We start from the raw sequence: 18,515 nt of genomic DNA, 5'->3' as shown, positions 1-18,515 counted from the left end.
TACATTTGTAAATTAAAAATCCACATAGCAAAAGACTATTATGACATCAAATACTGTATACAGTCCATGACCATATTACCTCTTTGAGATCACACCACAGTGTTAAACGACCATTGTGGACACAGCTCCAAACATCTTCCATCCTTGTGTTCTCATCAATCACTTTTTTACCCGAATCTATTTGGGCATAGCTTGAGAAAAATCACAAAAACACTGAGCTTAGTTTTGTAATAGTAATGATTGTTGAAATAAATTGACGCCAATGTTTAAACAGTGCCATACCTCAAGGTGATTGCTGTGGCAGGGAGGCCCAGTTTGTGACTGATTTTCTCCAGAGTGGTTGTGTAGGGAAGTCCAGGCACCATGCAGATTGCTATGGTGTACGTGAAGTGTACTTTCACTACACAGAGTGAAGGGTCACTAAACTCTTCACTCTGGCAAGACTAGGGAATGAAATAAACTTACAATGATATTTAAAATGTATAAGCGTAGAGTACTGATAAACAATTGATATTTGCTTTGGATATTGCATGCTGTGAAACATGTCTTGAACTTGATTTTCAATTATTCTCATACCTCTGTTTTTGTGTCCCCAATGCTCTGATTTTCAGTAGCAGAAGCTGCTGCAATAATACCCCCAAAAGTTACGTCATTTGTAATAGGTGATGTTGCATTGCCAATAATTAAAATGTTTACTATACAACTTCCATTCCATTTTTACATAAAATATCTTTACCAGAATTTCTCTGAGGTCTATTCGGTGGTTCTCGTCTAGGTGGCCCTGGAATGTCATCCTTGTCTGTCCCATCCTACAAGAAAGCAATCAACCCATGGGGGAATCAATTAACATAGCAATTGAGGGGTAAACTATATTTACCAGTATTTTGGGGATTCAACCTTTAAAGATGTCCAATTTGTTATAGCTCAGCATTGACACACGTTAGAGTCAATGCCATCTTGTCATGAGGAATAAACACTATATTGACAGTAGAAATGTACCTGATCTTGCTTAGATGATAAGGTTATTTCCAAACGCTCCAGGAAATTATAAGGAACAAGCCCCCTCTAAAAATGTAAAGTTTAAATTAATTCACTGCACACATATCATTTGTTTAATACAGATGCTCATAATCAACCAAGTATGTTTGAGCATAATGAGTACAATAGATCCACATTTTTCATGCATAAAGCATTTTTAAGTGTAATGTTTGTACTCATACTCGCTCATTGAAGATGACAGAGGCCCAGTTGTCAGATCCTTTGTTCAGCACAAAGACAATGTTGCCAGGCACCACAGCTAACTCATCACTTGTCTCAGGGACAAACTCAAAGAGGACAGTGTGAGGCTCTCCCTCCAGAGCCCTGCGGGGGGCGACAGAGATATCCTACTTTAACTCATACCCAAATAATGCTGTTGAATCATTCTATGCTAGTATGTGGCCAAAGCATAAATTGTAGGAAAAAAAACCCCACCTCAAACTTGTATCTCAAATAGACAGTTTTAAAAATGCTTGCTATTTCCTCATAGAACATGATGTCATTTTGGCACACTGGCTAAGCTGGCCAATCAGTGGTCTACTTGTGTGAATTAATATTTGTAATGACTGGTATAAGCCCAAACCATTCTGTTTTTGGGGTACGGCCAAACCAGATATTGGAAGGAAAATTCTCACTTATATTGTAAGTAAATATAGGTCATATTTCATAGAAATCTGGAAACACTGGACCGTTACTTTAAGTGTCAAACCACCCCCAGTGTCCCCTACAATTAACATTGAGATCACATGAACTTTACCTCAGAACTTCAGGCGCTTTTGGTCTGGTAGGAATATCTTCAACCTACTCTTACCGTCAAAAGAAAAATGGCACATCACATTACACTGAATATTCCTCCTCAATCAATTTCTTATTTTAATTGTTGACAGTTTTTAAAGACACTATTAAAACATCAAATCATATGAAACTTCACCTGTGGCTGTAACGGAGCAAAGCCAGAGAACTCATCCTGGAAGACGATGGAAGAAACTACCTGAGGATAGAGAATAAAACTGGTTCAACATGAAACAATACTTTATGACATGCCTACTTACTAATAACTTGCCAAATAGCTATCCTAAAGAAAGACCCAAGGCTATTCACAACTCATTTAAATTGCACATCTCAAACAAAGTAGGTACTAGACATGCATGTTGTAAACACATTTAAAAAGTTGCAACATTTTGGCTGGTTAATATGCATGTTATGTTTTTAGAGCGAGATGATAGGATACCTTAGCCTTGCCCAGGTAGTCCTTCTTCTCCAGTTCAGCCACATAGTTCTTGTTTGGCTTGAACAGCACTTTCGCCGGGACCTTAACTGGCTCAAACAGCTTCTGCTTCTATAAGGATTAACAGGGGACTTACATCTCCAACTTTGTTGAACAGTCAGACGCCGTGAAAATGCATAATAAATACACGTTGAAACACTTCTCACACTACTGAGATGAGCCGCCTGGCCTGGTTACTCATCCACTATAGCTGCTGGAGCAAAAATTTAAAAAAAATAATAATAATAATACAAAAAAAGTACATATCTAAGCCAGCACAGTATGGTTGAGGTCGACATGATAGTGTGAAAAAGGCTTGAGAGAGAGAAGGGCCACTGACCAGGATGCACTCCAGACCTCTGTCGATGTGGCTGAGTTTGGCCTCAGTCCTGAGATTCAGAGCAGTCAGGAGGTTCTCCTTGGCTTTCTCCCACTGACCCAGCTGAGCATGGGCCAGCGCCATGTTGTGCAGTACCTGTGGGAGTGATACCACTCAGACATTTGTTGATGTAAAATTACAGCTATACAGCACTTCCTGCCCAGGTCTCAAAGTGCTTTACATTGTAGCATCCACCTATGCACTTTTTTGCTGTGTATACATACTGTGATGTTTTTTGGGATAGGTTGCTGTTGATAGGTTGCTAAAATACACGTAACATATTCGATATCCAATCATTGTTACAAAGGCAAGACTTTCATCATATCTCACCTCACAAGCATATAATTTGTATCTCAGACCAAGAGGTTTGTAGTCGATCAGCTGGTTCCCCCTCAACTCCTTGAAGGCATGTTGGAAATCAGCAAAAGACTCCTCAAACCTGCAGGCAAAGTGAGGAGGTATCCAAGTAATTTACTATCGGGCTATAGGTAAAACACATATACAGCTGAATAATGTAGAATAAATATGCTACATTTAATTGTACAAAACTATTATCAATTTTAAGAGACATTTCACAATTTAACTTCACACCAGATGATGTCAAATGTTTCCAGATGAAGTCATCGGAAACACTTATCTTCTATAAAAATCATAGAAACTCACTGTTTTCACATGCGGATGTTGGAGTGGTCCTGATGATGAATATGAACAATTGTGAAATGTCCCTTTAACACACCATTCAAAAGAATGGAATTCTATTTTTAAGCAATTATAATGCATCTAATCACTCATCCCTAATATGATAGATTTGTCTTGCCTTTCTTTTTTGTAGAATGTCAACCCCCTTTGAAAGAATGCAACAGCCAAGTGTTCATCCTTTCCGATACATCTGTCCAAAGCCTGTGTGATATTCAGAAAAACTCAGTGACTTCCTTCCAATCAAATGGTACCACAAGCATTGTGTACTCAAACTAAACTTCCCCTTTTTCTGTGACTTGCATTTTTGAAGTGTAAAATAACATTGAATTACAATGTGATAGTAACTTTAACCCTTAGATGTATTGATTTGGTAAAAACAGGGAAAGAGAGAATTGTCTTTTAATTAATGATGAAATTTGGTTAAAACTGCCATACCTTTTCAGCTGCATCTAGATTCTTATTGATCAAATGTAGGCAGCCAATGTTGAAAAAGATTTTGGAGTTCTTTTCCTGGATGACCAGAAACGTTCCAAGGGCAGCTGCGGAATCCCCGCGTTCGAAACAGGCCACTGCCTCATCCCACTGTTTGAGAGTGTTCACAAATGTCATGGTTCCAAATAGTGTCGAGGCGCTGAGCTACAGTGATATGACGAGAGAAAAGTGAAACCACTCTTCTTATACTGACACATTTCCCCCACAGAGGTAGGAAGGAAGTGTAATGATTACACAGAATCACAGTTCCTTTTTTCTCTCTAGTCCATTTAGTGTTGTAACAGTACGCTAGGGTTGAGGGTTCAATTCCTACGATGGACCAGGTATGAAAAATGACACCATTTTTTTTTTAAAATCACTCTGGATAAGATTGTCTGTTAAAATGTGAAATGTGTTGGCTGCAACAGTGCATATAAAGAGGCTAAACATAGTGCTTGAAATAAACATGCATTTGCAGGGTTGCCAATTTTTAAAGAAAGCTTAGCGGGAATTTTTGCCTAAACGGTGGTCTGCATCTGTTTTAAAGCTAATCTCCAGCAATTCTATGGATTTTTACATGGTTTAGGCCCCATGACCAGGGTGGGGGGAAAATACAGGCCAGCTGTATTTCGAATGCTTTGAACATTAAATGAACACTCAAAATTCTACGACTTTGTTACTATTGGGGGATGACATTTGAAGTATGCTCATATTTTTAAAAAACATTAAACATTTTATTTAGGTGGTTTGAGACTTTATTCAGACTGTAATGAAATTAGATGGGAAAACAGGCAAATGTGAGGAACAGTGGGAAGGTCAGTGGGAAGGTCAGTGGGAAGGTCAGTGGGAATGTCAGTGGGAAGGTCAGTGGGAAGGTCAGTGGGAATGCTCCGCACAGGAAATACTCATATTAAATGGTTGGTGGCAGTGGGTAACCAAATCATAGATTGCAGTCTCCTTGTCCATATACTGCTTTCAAGGTAAAGACAAACATTTTGTATTTTATAACTTTGGTGAACTCTTTAAAATAGGGCTGGAAGAAAATCCTGCTTGCTCTCCAGGAATCAAACTTAAACTTTTGGGTTGTTTGACCAAATTATTTGTCTTTATCTATGTTTTCTAAACAGACTGCTAGGTTATTGAAAATGTTCTTGTTTTAAAAGGCTGCAATACATTTCTCAATCACCAAATCTTGTTTTAGAGCATTGTTTCTGTATAAACTCAAACGGAGAACGTTTAAAAATGCACATCCAATCCCCTTGGTTCCTTACATAACCAATCATATCCTTCAATGTGCCGCTGTTCACAGTCCTGTGGCAAGAGGTTCCGCTTGCTGTTAAATTGCAGTTTCCGATTTCAAAACTATTTGAAGCAAGGTTGAAAAGTTAACGCACTACACAATGGATAAAATAAAAAATAAAAGCAGTACTTTTCAATGCGTGAGATATACGACGTAAGGGGTGTGAGCGTGAGAATAGGGTCAAATCAAATTGTATTTGCCACATGCGCCGAAAACAACAGGTGCGCCGAATACAGCCTTACAGTGAAATGCTTACTTACAAGCCCTTAACCAACAATGCAGTTTTTAAAAAATCTACTTGATTAGCTGTTCAAGAGTCTTATTGCTTGGGGGTAGAAGCTGATTTGAAGCCTCTTTGACCTAGACTTGGCGCATGGCAAGCAGTACCAGTCTATGACTAGGGTGGCTGGAGTCTGACAATTTTTAGGGCCTTCCTCTGACACTGCCTGGTATAGAGGATCTGGATGGCAGGAAGCTTGACCCCAGTGATGTACTGGGCAGTACGCACTACGCTCTGTAGTGCCTTGCGGTCAGAGGCCGGGCAGTTGCCAAACCAGGCAGTGATGCAACTGTAAAACCTTTTGTCGTGCTCTCTTCACAACTGTCTTGGTGTGCTTGGACCATGCGTGTGTCTCACGGCCAATGCGTGAGAGTTGGCAGCTCTTAAGTTTGATGTCCATGTAAAACTCCTGTGGGCCCTAAACAAATCTATCCTGGGTTTGGCTAATTTCTTTATTAGCAAATATTTCAGCTTATTTTTTTCGGGGGGGGTGGGGTACGAAGGGTTGTCAACTTTCTCACTACCAAATAAGGGACAAAAGGTGGTGTGCCATTCCATGGCGGTGTGGGTATTTAAAAAATACAATTTAACTAGGCAAGTCAGTTAAGAACAAATTCTTATTTTCAATGACAGATTTGTACCTTGTCAGCTCAGGGATTTGAACTTGCAACCTTTCGGTTACTAGTCCAACTCTAGTCCAACTCTCTAACCACTAGGCTAACCTGCCTGTTGTGTGACAGTGTATATTCAATTGGGAAGGCAAAACATTTTTTATATTCCATTTAGTCTATAGCTTTACTAAAACTGTATCATTATGTAAACTTGTGAATAAACCTCAAAATAAATGAACAAAGAAATCACAATTTTGACCTTTACAGCAAAAAATAAACAATTTCAAAAGAGGAAAAGAGGGGCATGAGTCACTCACCAAATCTCATTTTTCCATGGATATTTTTTGCTGCTCGACTGATTCAAGCAGTCCTTTTGCATAGCCAGAGAGAAGTCCTTACATGACAAGTCACAGGTCACAGATATCTAGAGTTCATTTTTGATCAGCTCTGTCACAGAGCTTCTGTGCTGCATCTGTTTGAGTCTGACCATTTAGTGGTCATCAGAGAAAAGCCTCTCTACAAAGGCATTTGACCCTGGCACACTGAGGACAAATGAGACAATCCTGAACATGTTGATCAAGTTGGCTTTCCCTAGGTTTTGAAAAACTGCCACCCACTTCTCACTGGTGGATTTTGTGGTATCCTGTCTGTATTTCCTCCCGGCTAGCACAAAAAAAACCTCTTCATTTTGGGGCAACCACCACCTGCTCCAGGTCAGTGAAGGTGAGATACTCATAGAAGCCGGTCTGTTTCACCATTACATTATCTGGTAAGAAATCAAACCACTTGTCAATGTATGTAATGACAGTGTCATAGAACTTCAAATCATGTTGCTGCTTGGACCTTTGTGATGACAATTGTTTGTTCATCAGCTGCTCGGTCTGGTATCCAAAAAAAGCTGTCCTGTTTCCGCTGAAGCATCTTCATTGTGAACTTTTGGACTTCCTCGTAAACATCTGATGCGGAGCGTTGTTTCCTTCAGTTTTCTTACGAGTTGGTCAAAAACACAGCCAACGTTGTGGAAAAAGCACATATCTCAGCAGCTTCCGTTTTATCTTCATACTCAAAAATACTCTTCAGTGCCACAGGACAGGTCTCCCCAAGGGACCTGAAGAATGAAGTAAGAGCTGGCCAGCTTTGCAGGAGATGATCGACAGCTGGATGAAGAGAGAATGTTGCAGAATTTCACGCCACTCAAAGTTTAAAAAAATACTCGCAGTTCCTTTCTTCGGGAAGCAGACATGGCTGTAGATCTTTAAAACAACTGTCTCAATATCCAATGACAGCTGATCGCAGGCATTATGAGCACTGAGGTAAAGACAGTTTCAGGTTGGATATTTGACAGATATTCACCTGTAGTTTTCCTTACGTCCACCAACAGCAGTGAGGGACAAATCTAATTTCAATAGCTCTTTAACCATTACTCCTACAACGTTCAAAAGTGGTTGTCGCTAACCCGATGGCATAGACACACATTGCACACTTTTTTATTTTTTTATTTACATCTCGCACTATTTTAAATGTATTAACATTTTTGAATTTCAACAGCTCCTTGGTCATATGCGACCTACTGACTTAACACACTTTGGTGCTTACAATTCATTCTCGATTGTCAGATTTGGTGGGCGTCTGTGATATGACTTTCTTTAAGGACGTACTGATGAAAAACTGTCAATATTTAAATAAACTACATTTATTCACTCTGATAGGGTTGGATCCTATATGCTACATTTACATTTAAGTCATTTAGCAGACGCTCTTATCCAGAGCGACTTACAAATTGGTGCATTCACCTTATGACATCCAGTGGAACAGCCACTTTACAATAGTGCATCTAAATCTTTTAAGGGGGGGTGAGAAGGATTACTTTATCCTATCCTAGGTATTCCTTAAAGAGGTGGGGTTTCAGGTGTCTCCGGAAGGTGGTGATTGACTCCGCTGTCCTGGCGTCGTGAGGGAGTTTGTTCCACCATTGGGGGGTCAGAGCAGCGAACAGTTTTGACTGGGCTGAGCGGGAACTGTACTTCCTCAGTGGTAGGGAGGTGAGCAGGCCAGAGGTGGATGAACGCAGTGCCCTTGTTTGGGTGTAGGGCCTGATCAGAGCCTGGAGGTACCGAGGTGCCGTTCCCCTCACAGCTCCGTAGGCAAGCACCATGGTCTTGTAGCGGATGCGAGCTTCAACTGGAAGCCAGTGGAGAGAGCGGAGGAGCGGGGTGACGTCAGAGAACTTGGGAAGGTTGAACACCAGACGGGCTGCGGCGTTCTGGATGAGTGGTAGGGGTATAATGGCACAGGCAGGGAGCCCAGCCAACAGCGAGTTGCAGTAATCCAGACGGGAGATGACAAGTGCCTGGACTAGGACCTGCGCCGCTTCCTGTGTGAGGCAGGGTCGTACTCTACGGATGTTGTAGAGCATGAACCTACAGGAACGGGCCACCGCCTTGATGTTAGTTGAGAACGACAGGGTGTTGTCCAGGATCACGCCAAGGTTCTTAGCGCTCTGGGAGGAGGACACAATGGAGTTGTGATGGCGAGATCATGGAACGGGCAGTCCTTCCCCGGGAGGAAGAGCAGCTCCGTCTTGCCGAGGTTCAGCTTGAGGTGGTGATCCGTCATCCACACTGATATGTCTGCCAGACATGCAGAGATGCGATTCGCCACCTGGTCATCAGAAGGTGGAAAGGAGAAGATTAATTGTGTGTCGTCTGCATAGCAATGATAGGAGAGACCATGTGAGGTTATGACAGAGCCAAGTGACTTGGTGTATAGCGAGAATAGGAGAGGGCCTAGAACAGAGCCCTGGGGGACACCAGTGGTGAGAGCGCGTGGTGAGGAGACAGATTCTCGCCACGCCACCTGGTAGGAGCGACCTGTCAGGTAGGACGCAATCCAAGCGTGGGCCGCGCCGGAGATGCCCAACTCGGAGAGGGTGGAGAGGAGGATCTGATGGTTCACAGTATCGAAGGCAGCCGATAGGTCTAGAAGGATGAGATGCTACTTTTATTATTGCCTGTAAATGGTTCAGTGCCTATAATTTAGGCTGTGTGTATTGGAGGGTGACTGATTATGATTTTTCAATGCCGATACCGGCATGTTTATAATCTTTTTACAAAAGTGACGGCATGACAATTTATGATTTAACACAATGGATGGCTAATTTGTCATACTGCTTTGATATTATTTATAGGGTCTTATGCTTTGTTTTAGATTGAATGTTTTGCATGCCAATGGTGGTTCCATGTGCTGTGCCTAGGAATGAAGATGAAAGAGTTATACAGAGTAAAGAACAGAAACTGGAAGTGCTGTCTTTGATGTAGAAAATGTATGCTTATACCCCATCCACACTGAAGAGGCTCTGAAATGTACACCAACCAGGGATAAAGAGAAAGTTAACACTGAAATGTTTCGTAATTACTTGCAGTAAAGTGTCTGTTGACATGTTGGAAAAGATTCAAGGTCTAAAATGTGTTTAATTTGTCAATATTAAATTTCTATTCATTGATTTACTGGCCATCATTACTGTGGTTACATGTTCAGTATATGTATTGGCCAGTAAACCCACTGCAGCCTACCTTACTAGCTCACTCTCCATCCCTGCTTTGGACAATTCATAACATAACTCTCGTACTTTGCCCTTTATTGTTGATATTAACGATGAAAGGAGATATTATCTGTCTCTCTACTATTGTGTACTGTTAAATACTGTGGCAAAAAAAAACAGGGAAGTACATAGAACTACCAATTATTATAGATAAATATTAAAGAAAAAGGGTAAACACTGGACTGAAACCCTAATTGTCAAACTATTATTAATGTACAACAATATAGAAGAAACAGGACTAGAGGTTATGCAATATGGGTGTATATCCACTGCAAGCTTCTTAGGTGTGTAATTGACATGACCAAGGAGCTATTGAAATTCAAATGTAAAAAAAAAAGTTTGTACTTTGTTTACCCTCCCTAACTAATTAAACGTGATGCTGCTCACATTTCCACGTTTATTTGCGTTGGAAAGCGAATTAACGTCCAAATCGTGAAAATAAGACCTGTGCAATTTTTCCAACATCATGACACCTATTTGGAGTCTGTGGCTCAAATGTTTTGAAAGCGCTAATATCCAACTTGAAACTGTCTTTACCTCGGTATTAACGAGCTATGTGAGCTGGGCAATTAGCTTACAGAATACGATTGTTGGCACTGCTCAATAACTGGTAAACGGAGTGGTGTTTTTCAAAGTTGACATTGGCATTATCTACTGCATAGGCTGTGATGTGTCTAATATCCAGTTCATCAGTTTGATGTAATGCCATTTGCAGTTTCATCACTGTCTTCATAAAAGTCAAGTAACTTGCACTGCACTTCATCATACACAGAGCAATATCTCACGCACACTGAAATTAAGACAGTCGGTGCTGTTGTAGGTCAGTGTTTAACCGTATGGTACACATACGAGTGTAGAAGCATACCTTGTGTTGTGCATGCATGCCAACCAGGTAAGAATCACCTACATTAATTGATGAATCAGGTCTTCTCTGCTGCTTTATTTAGCACTTGTTGAATAGCCTGCAAGCACATTTGCACGCGCTTATTTGTTTAGTTTTGGCGTTAATTTAGCGCCTGCACCTGTTTACTTTACACACGTAGCATAAAACATGTCGCGTTTTGACCACGTACTTTAAGACCCAAACGGGGTTCCATATGTAGTCTTCTTGATCTATTTACGTGACAGAGAGTATTGATCTGAGAAAACGCTGTTCGTGTTCCTTTCAAAGAGGCAACAGCTGGCTTTGTTAAGACTTATCTCTGACTTGGACCAAGAGAAAGGCTATCCACAAAATCAAGTACGCCACCTATATGCTCATAGCTTGATAGATATAAAGTACTGTATCTCTAGATACAGAAGGACTGTGGAAAACGACAGAGTCTGTGTGACCTTCTCTAAAAAAAACAAGCATGGTTTAATAACATTGACCAACAGGTCACACTCACCTACAAGTATAGCATTACAAATGTATGCATGAATGGTGCTGGAGTAGCCTAGGCATATACGGTTGAAAGTGGACTCAAGAAGGATATTGGCTGTTTTGATCTCCCACCTTGCAGGCACCGATCTTCTTCAGCTCCCACTTTTAAGTCATTTAACTAGTTTATTTCTCGTGTGGATAAATAATATGCATAACATTTAAAGCACAATATATGCGTTTATATATTTTATATGCGTAACATATTTGTCAGCCTGATAGTTGTTCGAGTAGGACACAAAGTAAAATAAAGACCTGAATTAACTCATGATATTCTCCCTTGGATTCCCCAGTTTGTGTTGAATCTCAAGCTTGGCCTTGCGGTGAATTCAACATCTGACTGGCAGGCCATAGTAAAAACCGGCTATATCGTACAAACGAATGGAAACAAAAATGTGCTTTTTTGTCTTTAAGGTTAGGGTTAGGCATAAGGTTAGTAGTGTAACATTTTAGAAATAGGCGGGGTTTATGGCTGTGGTAACTAGTGACGACCCAGACAAGGGAATAGTTTGAGAAGTAGGCGTCTGGCATGTGCAGATATCTATGGTTTCAATACACAGCATTTCCTGTCAATTTAGGTGCAACTAGCATACTAGCTATTACGGAGCTAACATGGCTGTGCGACAATTCATGAAAAAAAATAGCTAGCTAACCTCAAAATAAACTAAACCGAACCAAAAGAAAGGTGTAGGTTACATGACTGAAAACAATGCAAAGCTAGCAGCAACGCCGGGAAGTGGTGCGTTCATGCTACGCATGTCGTCTGTTTACAAGCTAACATGGACCTTGGATCAATGCTGTACAACAATTTGAAAGATGTATCATGGAGCACGACGTCTTTACCCTTAGATCGACTTGTCAGTGTTTATAGATTGCCCCAAATTGTGAAGTTGGACAGTGGTAGGTACATTTTGAGCAATTTGTTTTTAGTAAGGGTTAACGAGTTAATACGCTGCTTAAAATGGCAATAAGCCAATTAAGTTAGCTATAGCCTCATACCTAACTATCTAGGTTAGCTAGCTAAGATGCATAGCCATCTAATGTTAGCTAGTTAATGGTTGCTAGCCAATTGAACTAACAGTTATCTACTCTGTCATTGTTGACAACGTAGCTAACGTTAGTCAACAAAGTTGCAAAAGCTTACCTAGCTTTTTAGTAACATTTGAAAAGATAGAAATGTATAAACGCTTGTAGCTAGCTAGATTCATTGCTTGATTGTTAAGTTCCCGGCACTGCATCTCAGTGCTAGAGGCGTCATACTGACCCTGGTTCGATTCCAGGCTGTATCACAACCGGCCGTGATTGGGAGTCCCATAGGGCAGCGTACAATTGGCCCAGTTTCGTTAGGGTTTAGCCGGGGTAGGCCATCATTGTAAATAATAATTTGTTATTAACTGACTTTCCTAGTTAAATAAAAACATAACGCTATATTTGTAATTGAAAGAGGAATGCATTGCAATAGTTTTTTTTCTGTCGCATGCCCTCCTTAGTTTGCTTGGTATAATGCATGTATGCATACAGAAAATATACTGTGAAATGCAGTCCGAGTGGGCTACCAACAAAAACGTAGCTAAACAATAGAGCAAATGTCATTTGGTTTAGGCCATGATGATAGCCATATCTACAGTTCTATTTAAAGCGTTAGCTACATAGCCATTTAAAACTATTATTTTCATTTTAGCCTACAGTTATAAGTCTAGATTAATGCTTAGTCTACATTCAACGAGGTGATACGCTAACGTTAATAATGTAAAATATACCATTCACGAGGGACTGATAACTAGTTATACATTTAAATGATTGATATGACTGTATTCAAATCAATCTGTGAAATTGTGCCTCGTTTTTTTAATGACTGACGTTTGCCACTTGTGTAATTTGAATGAAAGTGTCTCTCTTCTCCAGGTGAGTTGGTGGACGTCTTACGAGACAATGACTACCTCTTGATTCATTCCTGTCGTCAATGGACTACAATCACTGCACACAGTCTGGAGGAAGGCCATTATGTCATTGGGCCCAAAATAGAGATCCCGGTACATTATGAAGGTTAGTCAAATCACTGTTCCGTTTTTAAATCTACTTTGTCAGTGGTTCACGTGGCAATGTTTATTCAGATGTATGTGAATGCCTTCGAGTAATATTAATCAGTAAACTAAACCCACTCAACCTTTACAACATTCACTATGACTCTCCCTTGCCACAGTCTAGCATATCATTTAAGCAACCTATTTTACATCACACTTCACATGGACTGATTAGACACATCTTTGCTAAAAGCTTATTTTATTGTTAACAAGCTTTTCAATGCCTTTCTAAAGCCATTGAAGTTAATCAAGGAAAAATACATTGATTTGTACAACCAGTACATTTTAAATCCTGTGCTAGAATCAAATATGCAACATGCACATTGTACTGTTTGCTCAGGGTTTAGAACAGGCACAGTCCCATTTCACTAATCTTAAAAGCCTCCCAGGTTTGAATCAATGATTACACAGACGGTACCCTTTTCACATCACTGACTCTCTGCTGCGCCTGCGCCAATCCAACTGATCTGTCCGATGGGACCTCAGACTGACATATGATCAATGCTCTCGCCTCACAGCATATGGGAAGTGTACTTAGCCAGACTGTAAAACTGATTCACGGAAACACTGTACATAACTGGAACATTGAGGTTGCAATGAAAGCTTGGCCTGGTGCAGGCTGAGGCTACTGCTGGGAACCAGGGTTATTCAGATAGCAATGTTCCCAAAGGGTCTTTGTTGTGTGTTCACTGAAATATTTCAGAGAGATTTCCTTTTGAAGCACAGACTAAACTAAAAGGGCCTATCCTATCCAGTAACATAAACAAAGGTAACATGCAGCCAGGCTATCCTGTCTGATTCTGTCCACCCCTTCCTGTAGGTCAGTTTAAGCTGTTGGAGCAGGACAGAGATGTCAAGGAGCCGGTGCAGTACTTCAACAGTGTGGAGGAGGTAGCCAAAGCATTTCCCGAACGGGTGTATGTCATGGAGGAAATTACGTTCAATGTGAAGGTCAGTTGCTATTGGTTGATAGTTAATTATAAGTTGATTTTAGCCTTTGACTTTTACGTTATGTACATTTCCAAAATCTACAGATGTGACATTGTCATAAGGAGGTCAATTGGAGTGTTTTTAGGGGTTATAGTTATGTGATCTTTAGGCTATGAGACTACAATCCAACACGTCCTCGTCTCACAGATGGCTTCGGGCGAATGCAACGAGGACACGGAGGTGTACAACATCACACTAAGCACCGGTGATGAGCTCACCCTCATGGGCCAGGCAGAGATCCTGTACGCCAAGGCGTCCAAGGAGAAGTCTCGCTTCAACACCATCTTCAAGAAAATCGGCAAGCTCAACTCCATCAGCAAGATCGCGAGCCGTGGCAAGATGCCCTGCCTCATCTGCATGAACCACCGGACCAACGAGAGTGTCAGCCTGCCCTTCCAGTGTAAGGGTCGCTTCAGCACCTGCAGCCCCCTAGAGCTTCAGATGCAGGAGGGGGAGCACACCATCCGCAACATCGTGGAGAAGACCCGGCTGCCCGTCAACGTCAGCGTGCCTGGCAGCCCGCCGCGCAACCAGCATGACGTCCACCTGATCCGCGAGAGTCACCGCTACAAGTTGGTCAACATCCAGACCAAGACGGTGGTGGTGGGCTGCGTGCTGCGCAGTAACAAGATCATCCCCATCCACTTCCCGCTCCACATGGCCTCCATGCCCAAGTTCATCATTCCTGAAGGGTTGCTTCAGAACGAGCTGTGGCTGGACACCATGGTGCACCGCTGGTTCACCTACTGCCAGGAGCAGTTTGACATTGACGACTATTCCCGTGCTGTGCGTGATGTCAGGACCGACTGGAATGACGTTGATGGGAGGAGCCCCAAGAAGAGTAGTAGTGGTGGTAGTAGCAACGGTTGCCCCTCGCACATGCCCAGCTCTCTCACGTACGCCCGTGACGAGCTTACCCAGTCATTCCACCGGCTCTCGGTGTGTGTCTATGGCAACAACCTGCACAGCAACAGCGAGGTCAACCTGCAGGGCTGCATGACGCTGTGCGGCGACTGGGTGCTCCTGCCATCCGAGGGCGTGCTGGCTGATTCAGTTGACACAGAGTACCTCTTCCCTGAGCTGCTGGAGGACATAAGCAAGTCAGATGTTCCCTACGAGGAGCTGTGGCTGGACCACTTGAGATCAAGTCGGGGAAGAGGAGGGCACAGTGTAGGCGGCGAGGATCCAAGAGGCACCAGCAACACCATCGCCACCTCCACAGCTGTCATATCATACCCCGCCTCCTCCTGTCATATGGGTCCAATGGTCAGCTCTGAAATCTGTCTAGCTCCGCCCCCAGTCCCACCAAAGTCTGAAGCTGTGAGTACACATGAATTCTATCATCATGGCTACATTTAACAACTAATATTCCAGTATTACTACCAAGCAAATTGGAGAAAATATTGATGTTATATATATTTGAGACATTACATTGTAAAAATGTAATATTCTTTACTGGTGTAAACATCCTCACAGCTAAAAACAAACCATCTCCCAAATTACCTAGCAGTTGTTCGTTGCTTGTTTTCACTGGCTGTTTTGGAATGGTTTGAGCTTTCTGATTTACCTTCACCTTCCTCTCCAGGTGAAGGTAGAATGCCGTCATTTGAACGCCCCTCCCATTCCCCCCCGAAGTTCCAAGCAGATGATGTCCACCCCAACGCCGGCTGTAGCTAAGGCTCGGCAGACAGAAACGCGCTCTCCAAGCCCCACTCTCTCCTATTATTCCTCAGGCCTACACAGCATGTAAAATCCCAATGTGTAGCCTCATTTGCGCATACCTTTTGACTTCAATGCATGTTTCACACACACCACTCAATTTAGGATTTGGTCTTGCACGGTCTATGGATTTGATTCTGATCCTAGATGATACATTGAAATTACCATAAAAAACAACTTATGTACACACTTCCTTACACATTGCTGACTAGTCAATAGCCCTAGTTTCCCTCCCAATGGTCTGAAGTGTTGGGCTACATTTAGCCCTATGTGACATTATTTCAGAATATTTTAGCAGTGTTTAGACTCAACTTGTACCTAGTTCTTTTACTAACTTTGGTATTTTTGTTTTGCTCGCAGCAGTGGAGGAGAGAATGAAGTGACCGAGGCAGACGAGCAGAACCACGTATGTTACCCCTGTAACCGGGTCAAGGGCAACAAGGAGTGCCTGACAGCATCCCACGTGAGCCCACCTCTCGACGGTGTACTCTCCTGCCCTTCTAGACTATCGTGGCCCAACGACTTCTGTGGAGGGGATTCTCAAAGCATGGAGGAGTTCCTGCCCATCCCCTGTCGAAGTTACTACAGCTATCCTAGAAAAAGACCCTCTGGCACCCCCAAGTCGCCATGCCTTTTGGACTTTGATAGAAAAGAGCAGAAGGGCGGTAGCGCCATCCCCTTGAAATCCCACAAAGCCTCATACACTAATCAGTTTTGCACCAAGTCGTTGAGCTACACCCTGGAAATGTACAGAGACAATATGATAGACGAATGTAACACTAAACAAAGCCTATCGTCCCCCATCTTGCCACCGAGGACGCCCAAATCAAACGAGACATGTAAAGATTCTGTCGAAGATACGGCACAGGACACTCTAAAGTGCCTGGTCAGCCAACAACACGACCAGGTCACAACGACAGAAATATTCTCCATCTCCTATCCCCCCCTATCGCCACTGTCCTCCCCCTCCCTGCCAGCCCCCGGAGGACAATGGCAACCACCCACCAACCTCTCTGGACTTTCCATCGAAGAGGTGTCCAAATCGTTACGGTTCATCGGCATTTCCGGTGACATTGTGTCTTCGTTTGTGACAGAGAAAATCGATGGGAATCTACTTCTGCAGCTTACGGAGGAGATTCTGACGGAGGACTTCAAGTTAAGCAAACTCCAAGTGAAGAAACTCATGCAGTTTATTAAAGGTTGGAGGCCTAAAATATAGCCAAACCCTTTAACAAAATGTTTTGTACTCAAATGCTATGCACATCCAGAAATGATTCTGGGGGTTATTTCATATAGCAGAAGTTGGCCAGATGAAACAACTCTGCACATTCAAGTTCTTTGAGAAGGATAACACATGAATTGGGCATAGTATATGAATGACTATATACCCTCAATGACCCACACTCAACGTTAAGCTTTCTTGTTAAACCAGAAAACCAAGGGCAGTCGAAGGTGGCTGCCTAACTTGTCAATCCAGCTCTCCGAAGTCCAACCCTGGTAATCATTACAGTTGTCTATGTAACAGGGATGTGTTTGTTGTTAACTCATCATTATATCGGTTTGTCCTCTTTAGGGACATTCCCTCAACTCCGTTACTATTTGCTTTAACCCAAAGCCTTAACAGAAGTAATGAGGTTATTCATGAAAGTTTGCGATCCAAGCGATGGCATTTAACTAATTTATACGTGTGTGTGTGCGCTTCTTGTAATGCTGAATTAATATGCAAGTAATAACCACCAATACAATAACTTCATATTCCACATAATGAAATGCACTTGAGTAAAACCGCCGTTGCCAGTACAAATAGACTGTGAATCAACTCATGACAAGTGTCCTTAAATCTATTTCATTTTTTTTAACCAACGTTGACCTTGTAATGGTTAGAGGAAGCATTGGGGTTCAAGAAACAACTACCAGGATGTACCGTTGCTAAAGGACAATGGTTTGACAAATTAAACAGAGAACTTGCTATTTAAACTAAGGATTTAATTTTTTTTTTTTTTTAAATGTTACCTTTATTTAACCAGGCAAGTCAGTTAAGAACATATTCTTATTTTCAATGACGGCCTGGGAACAGTGGGTTAACTGCCTGTTCAGGGGCAGAACGACAGCTCGGGGGTTTGAACTCTAGTCCAACGCTCTAACCACTAGGCTACGCTGCCGCCCCAATATGTTACATGGGTTTTAAAGAGTATTTAATAACTACTAGCCATGGATTAATTTGATATAATCTGGGATAACAATATCTTCCCTTATTGTACAGATTCTCTGACTTCAGACTAATCTGCCTGAACCCACCATAGACCATTAACGATACTACATTTAGCTGGGGTTCAAGGTGGTGAAGCGTAACAAAACGTTCAGATACATGCTTTGTATAGCACAGTTATGATTCATGTATAGAAACATGAAATCATGGTACGACTATAGCTATCTGCAACATTTCACCTTACTGAATACACCTTGTCATTTTTCCAGTGTTTGTGTCAAATTACTGTACTGTTATGACAGTAAATGATCAGTAGCACAGGACCATGAACTGGAAAATGCATCTACAAACTGTCATGGGAAAACGTACTTATGAACCCCCATTATGTTTTGACCTAACTCTTTCTATGGTTGTCTATGATCAATAAACATGGACACGTCTTATCTT

General features: G+C 41.9%; 2 protein-coding genes across 7 annotated transcripts in view; one reads left to right on the top strand and one right to left on the bottom strand.

Moving 5' to 3' along the window:
* Positions 1-4,058, bottom strand: part of LOC118361747 (neutrophil cytosol factor 2-like) — a 35,188-nt gene extending 31,130 nt beyond the window's left edge. The window contains exons 1-13 of one of the 4 annotated variants that reach the window (XM_035741929.2): positions 3,819-4,058; positions 3,502-3,584; positions 3,015-3,123; positions 2,646-2,780; positions 2,270-2,377; positions 1,970-2,029; positions 1,796-1,839; positions 1,221-1,362; positions 1,000-1,065; positions 737-809; positions 577-620; positions 283-443; positions 80-191 (exon numbers count right to left, since the gene is read on the bottom strand). In XM_035741929.2, the coding sequence (XP_035597822.1) occupies positions 80-191; positions 283-443; positions 577-620; positions 737-809; positions 1,000-1,065; positions 1,221-1,362; positions 1,796-1,839; positions 1,970-2,029; positions 2,270-2,377; positions 2,646-2,780; positions 3,015-3,123; positions 3,502-3,584; positions 3,819-3,992 (1,311 nt within the window). In that variant the 5' untranslated portion in view covers positions 3,993-4,058. Of the gene's footprint in view, positions 1-79; positions 192-282; positions 444-576; positions 624-736; positions 810-999; positions 1,066-1,220; positions 1,363-1,795; positions 1,840-1,969; positions 2,030-2,269; positions 2,378-2,645; positions 2,781-3,014; positions 3,124-3,501; positions 3,585-3,818 lie in introns of all 4 variants that reach the window. The other 3 variants (XM_035741928.2, XM_035741932.2, XM_035741930.2) reach the window with 3 other exon arrangements.
* A 7,494-nt stretch (positions 4,059-11,552) lies between these two features.
* Positions 11,553-18,511, top strand: LOC118361745 (GRB2-associated and regulator of MAPK protein 1-like). 3 transcript variants are annotated; one of them, XM_035741926.2, is made up of 6 exons: positions 11,553-11,966; positions 12,972-13,112; positions 13,971-14,101; positions 14,288-15,460; positions 15,726-15,886; positions 16,223-18,511. In XM_035741926.2, the coding sequence occupies exons 1-6, from the start codon at positions 11,846-11,848 to the stop codon at positions 17,076-17,078; spliced, it is 2,583 nt and encodes an 860-aa protein (XP_035597819.1). In that variant the 5' UTR covers positions 11,553-11,845; the 3' UTR covers positions 17,079-18,511. The 3 variants fall into 3 exon arrangements, with proteins under 3 accessions (XP_035597819.1, XP_035597818.1, XP_035597820.1); XM_035741925.2 differs by having other exon boundaries at positions 11,554-11,966; positions 16,220-18,511; XM_035741927.1 differs by lacking the exons at positions 11,553-11,966; positions 12,972-13,112 and having other exon boundaries at positions 14,250-15,460; positions 16,220-18,511.
* Positions 18,512-18,515: the final 4 nt, after the last annotated feature.

This window comes from Oncorhynchus keta, chromosome 28 (assembly GCF_023373465.1).
Source record: "Oncorhynchus keta strain PuntledgeMale-10-30-2019 chromosome 28, Oket_V2, whole genome shotgun sequence".
In the NCBI taxonomy this organism is placed as follows: domain Eukaryota; kingdom Metazoa; phylum Chordata; class Actinopteri; order Salmoniformes; family Salmonidae; genus Oncorhynchus; species Oncorhynchus keta.
This window is presented reverse-complemented; position numbering and strand designations above follow the sequence as displayed.

Bases quoted from the DNA above. Each gene is read 5' to 3' on its own strand.
- LOC118361745 (XM_035741925.2), top strand. From the start codon at position 11,846: ATGGACCTTGGATCAATGCTGTACAACAATTTGAAAGATGTATCATGG. The intron at 14,102-14,287 runs GTCAGTTGCTAT...CTCGTCTCACAG, and splicing joins AAATTACGTTCAATGTGAAG to ATGGCTTCGGGCGAATGCAA. The intron at 15,461-15,725 runs GTGAGTACACAT...CTTCCTCTCCAG, and splicing joins TCCCACCAAAGTCTGAAGCT to GTGAAGGTAGAATGCCGTCA.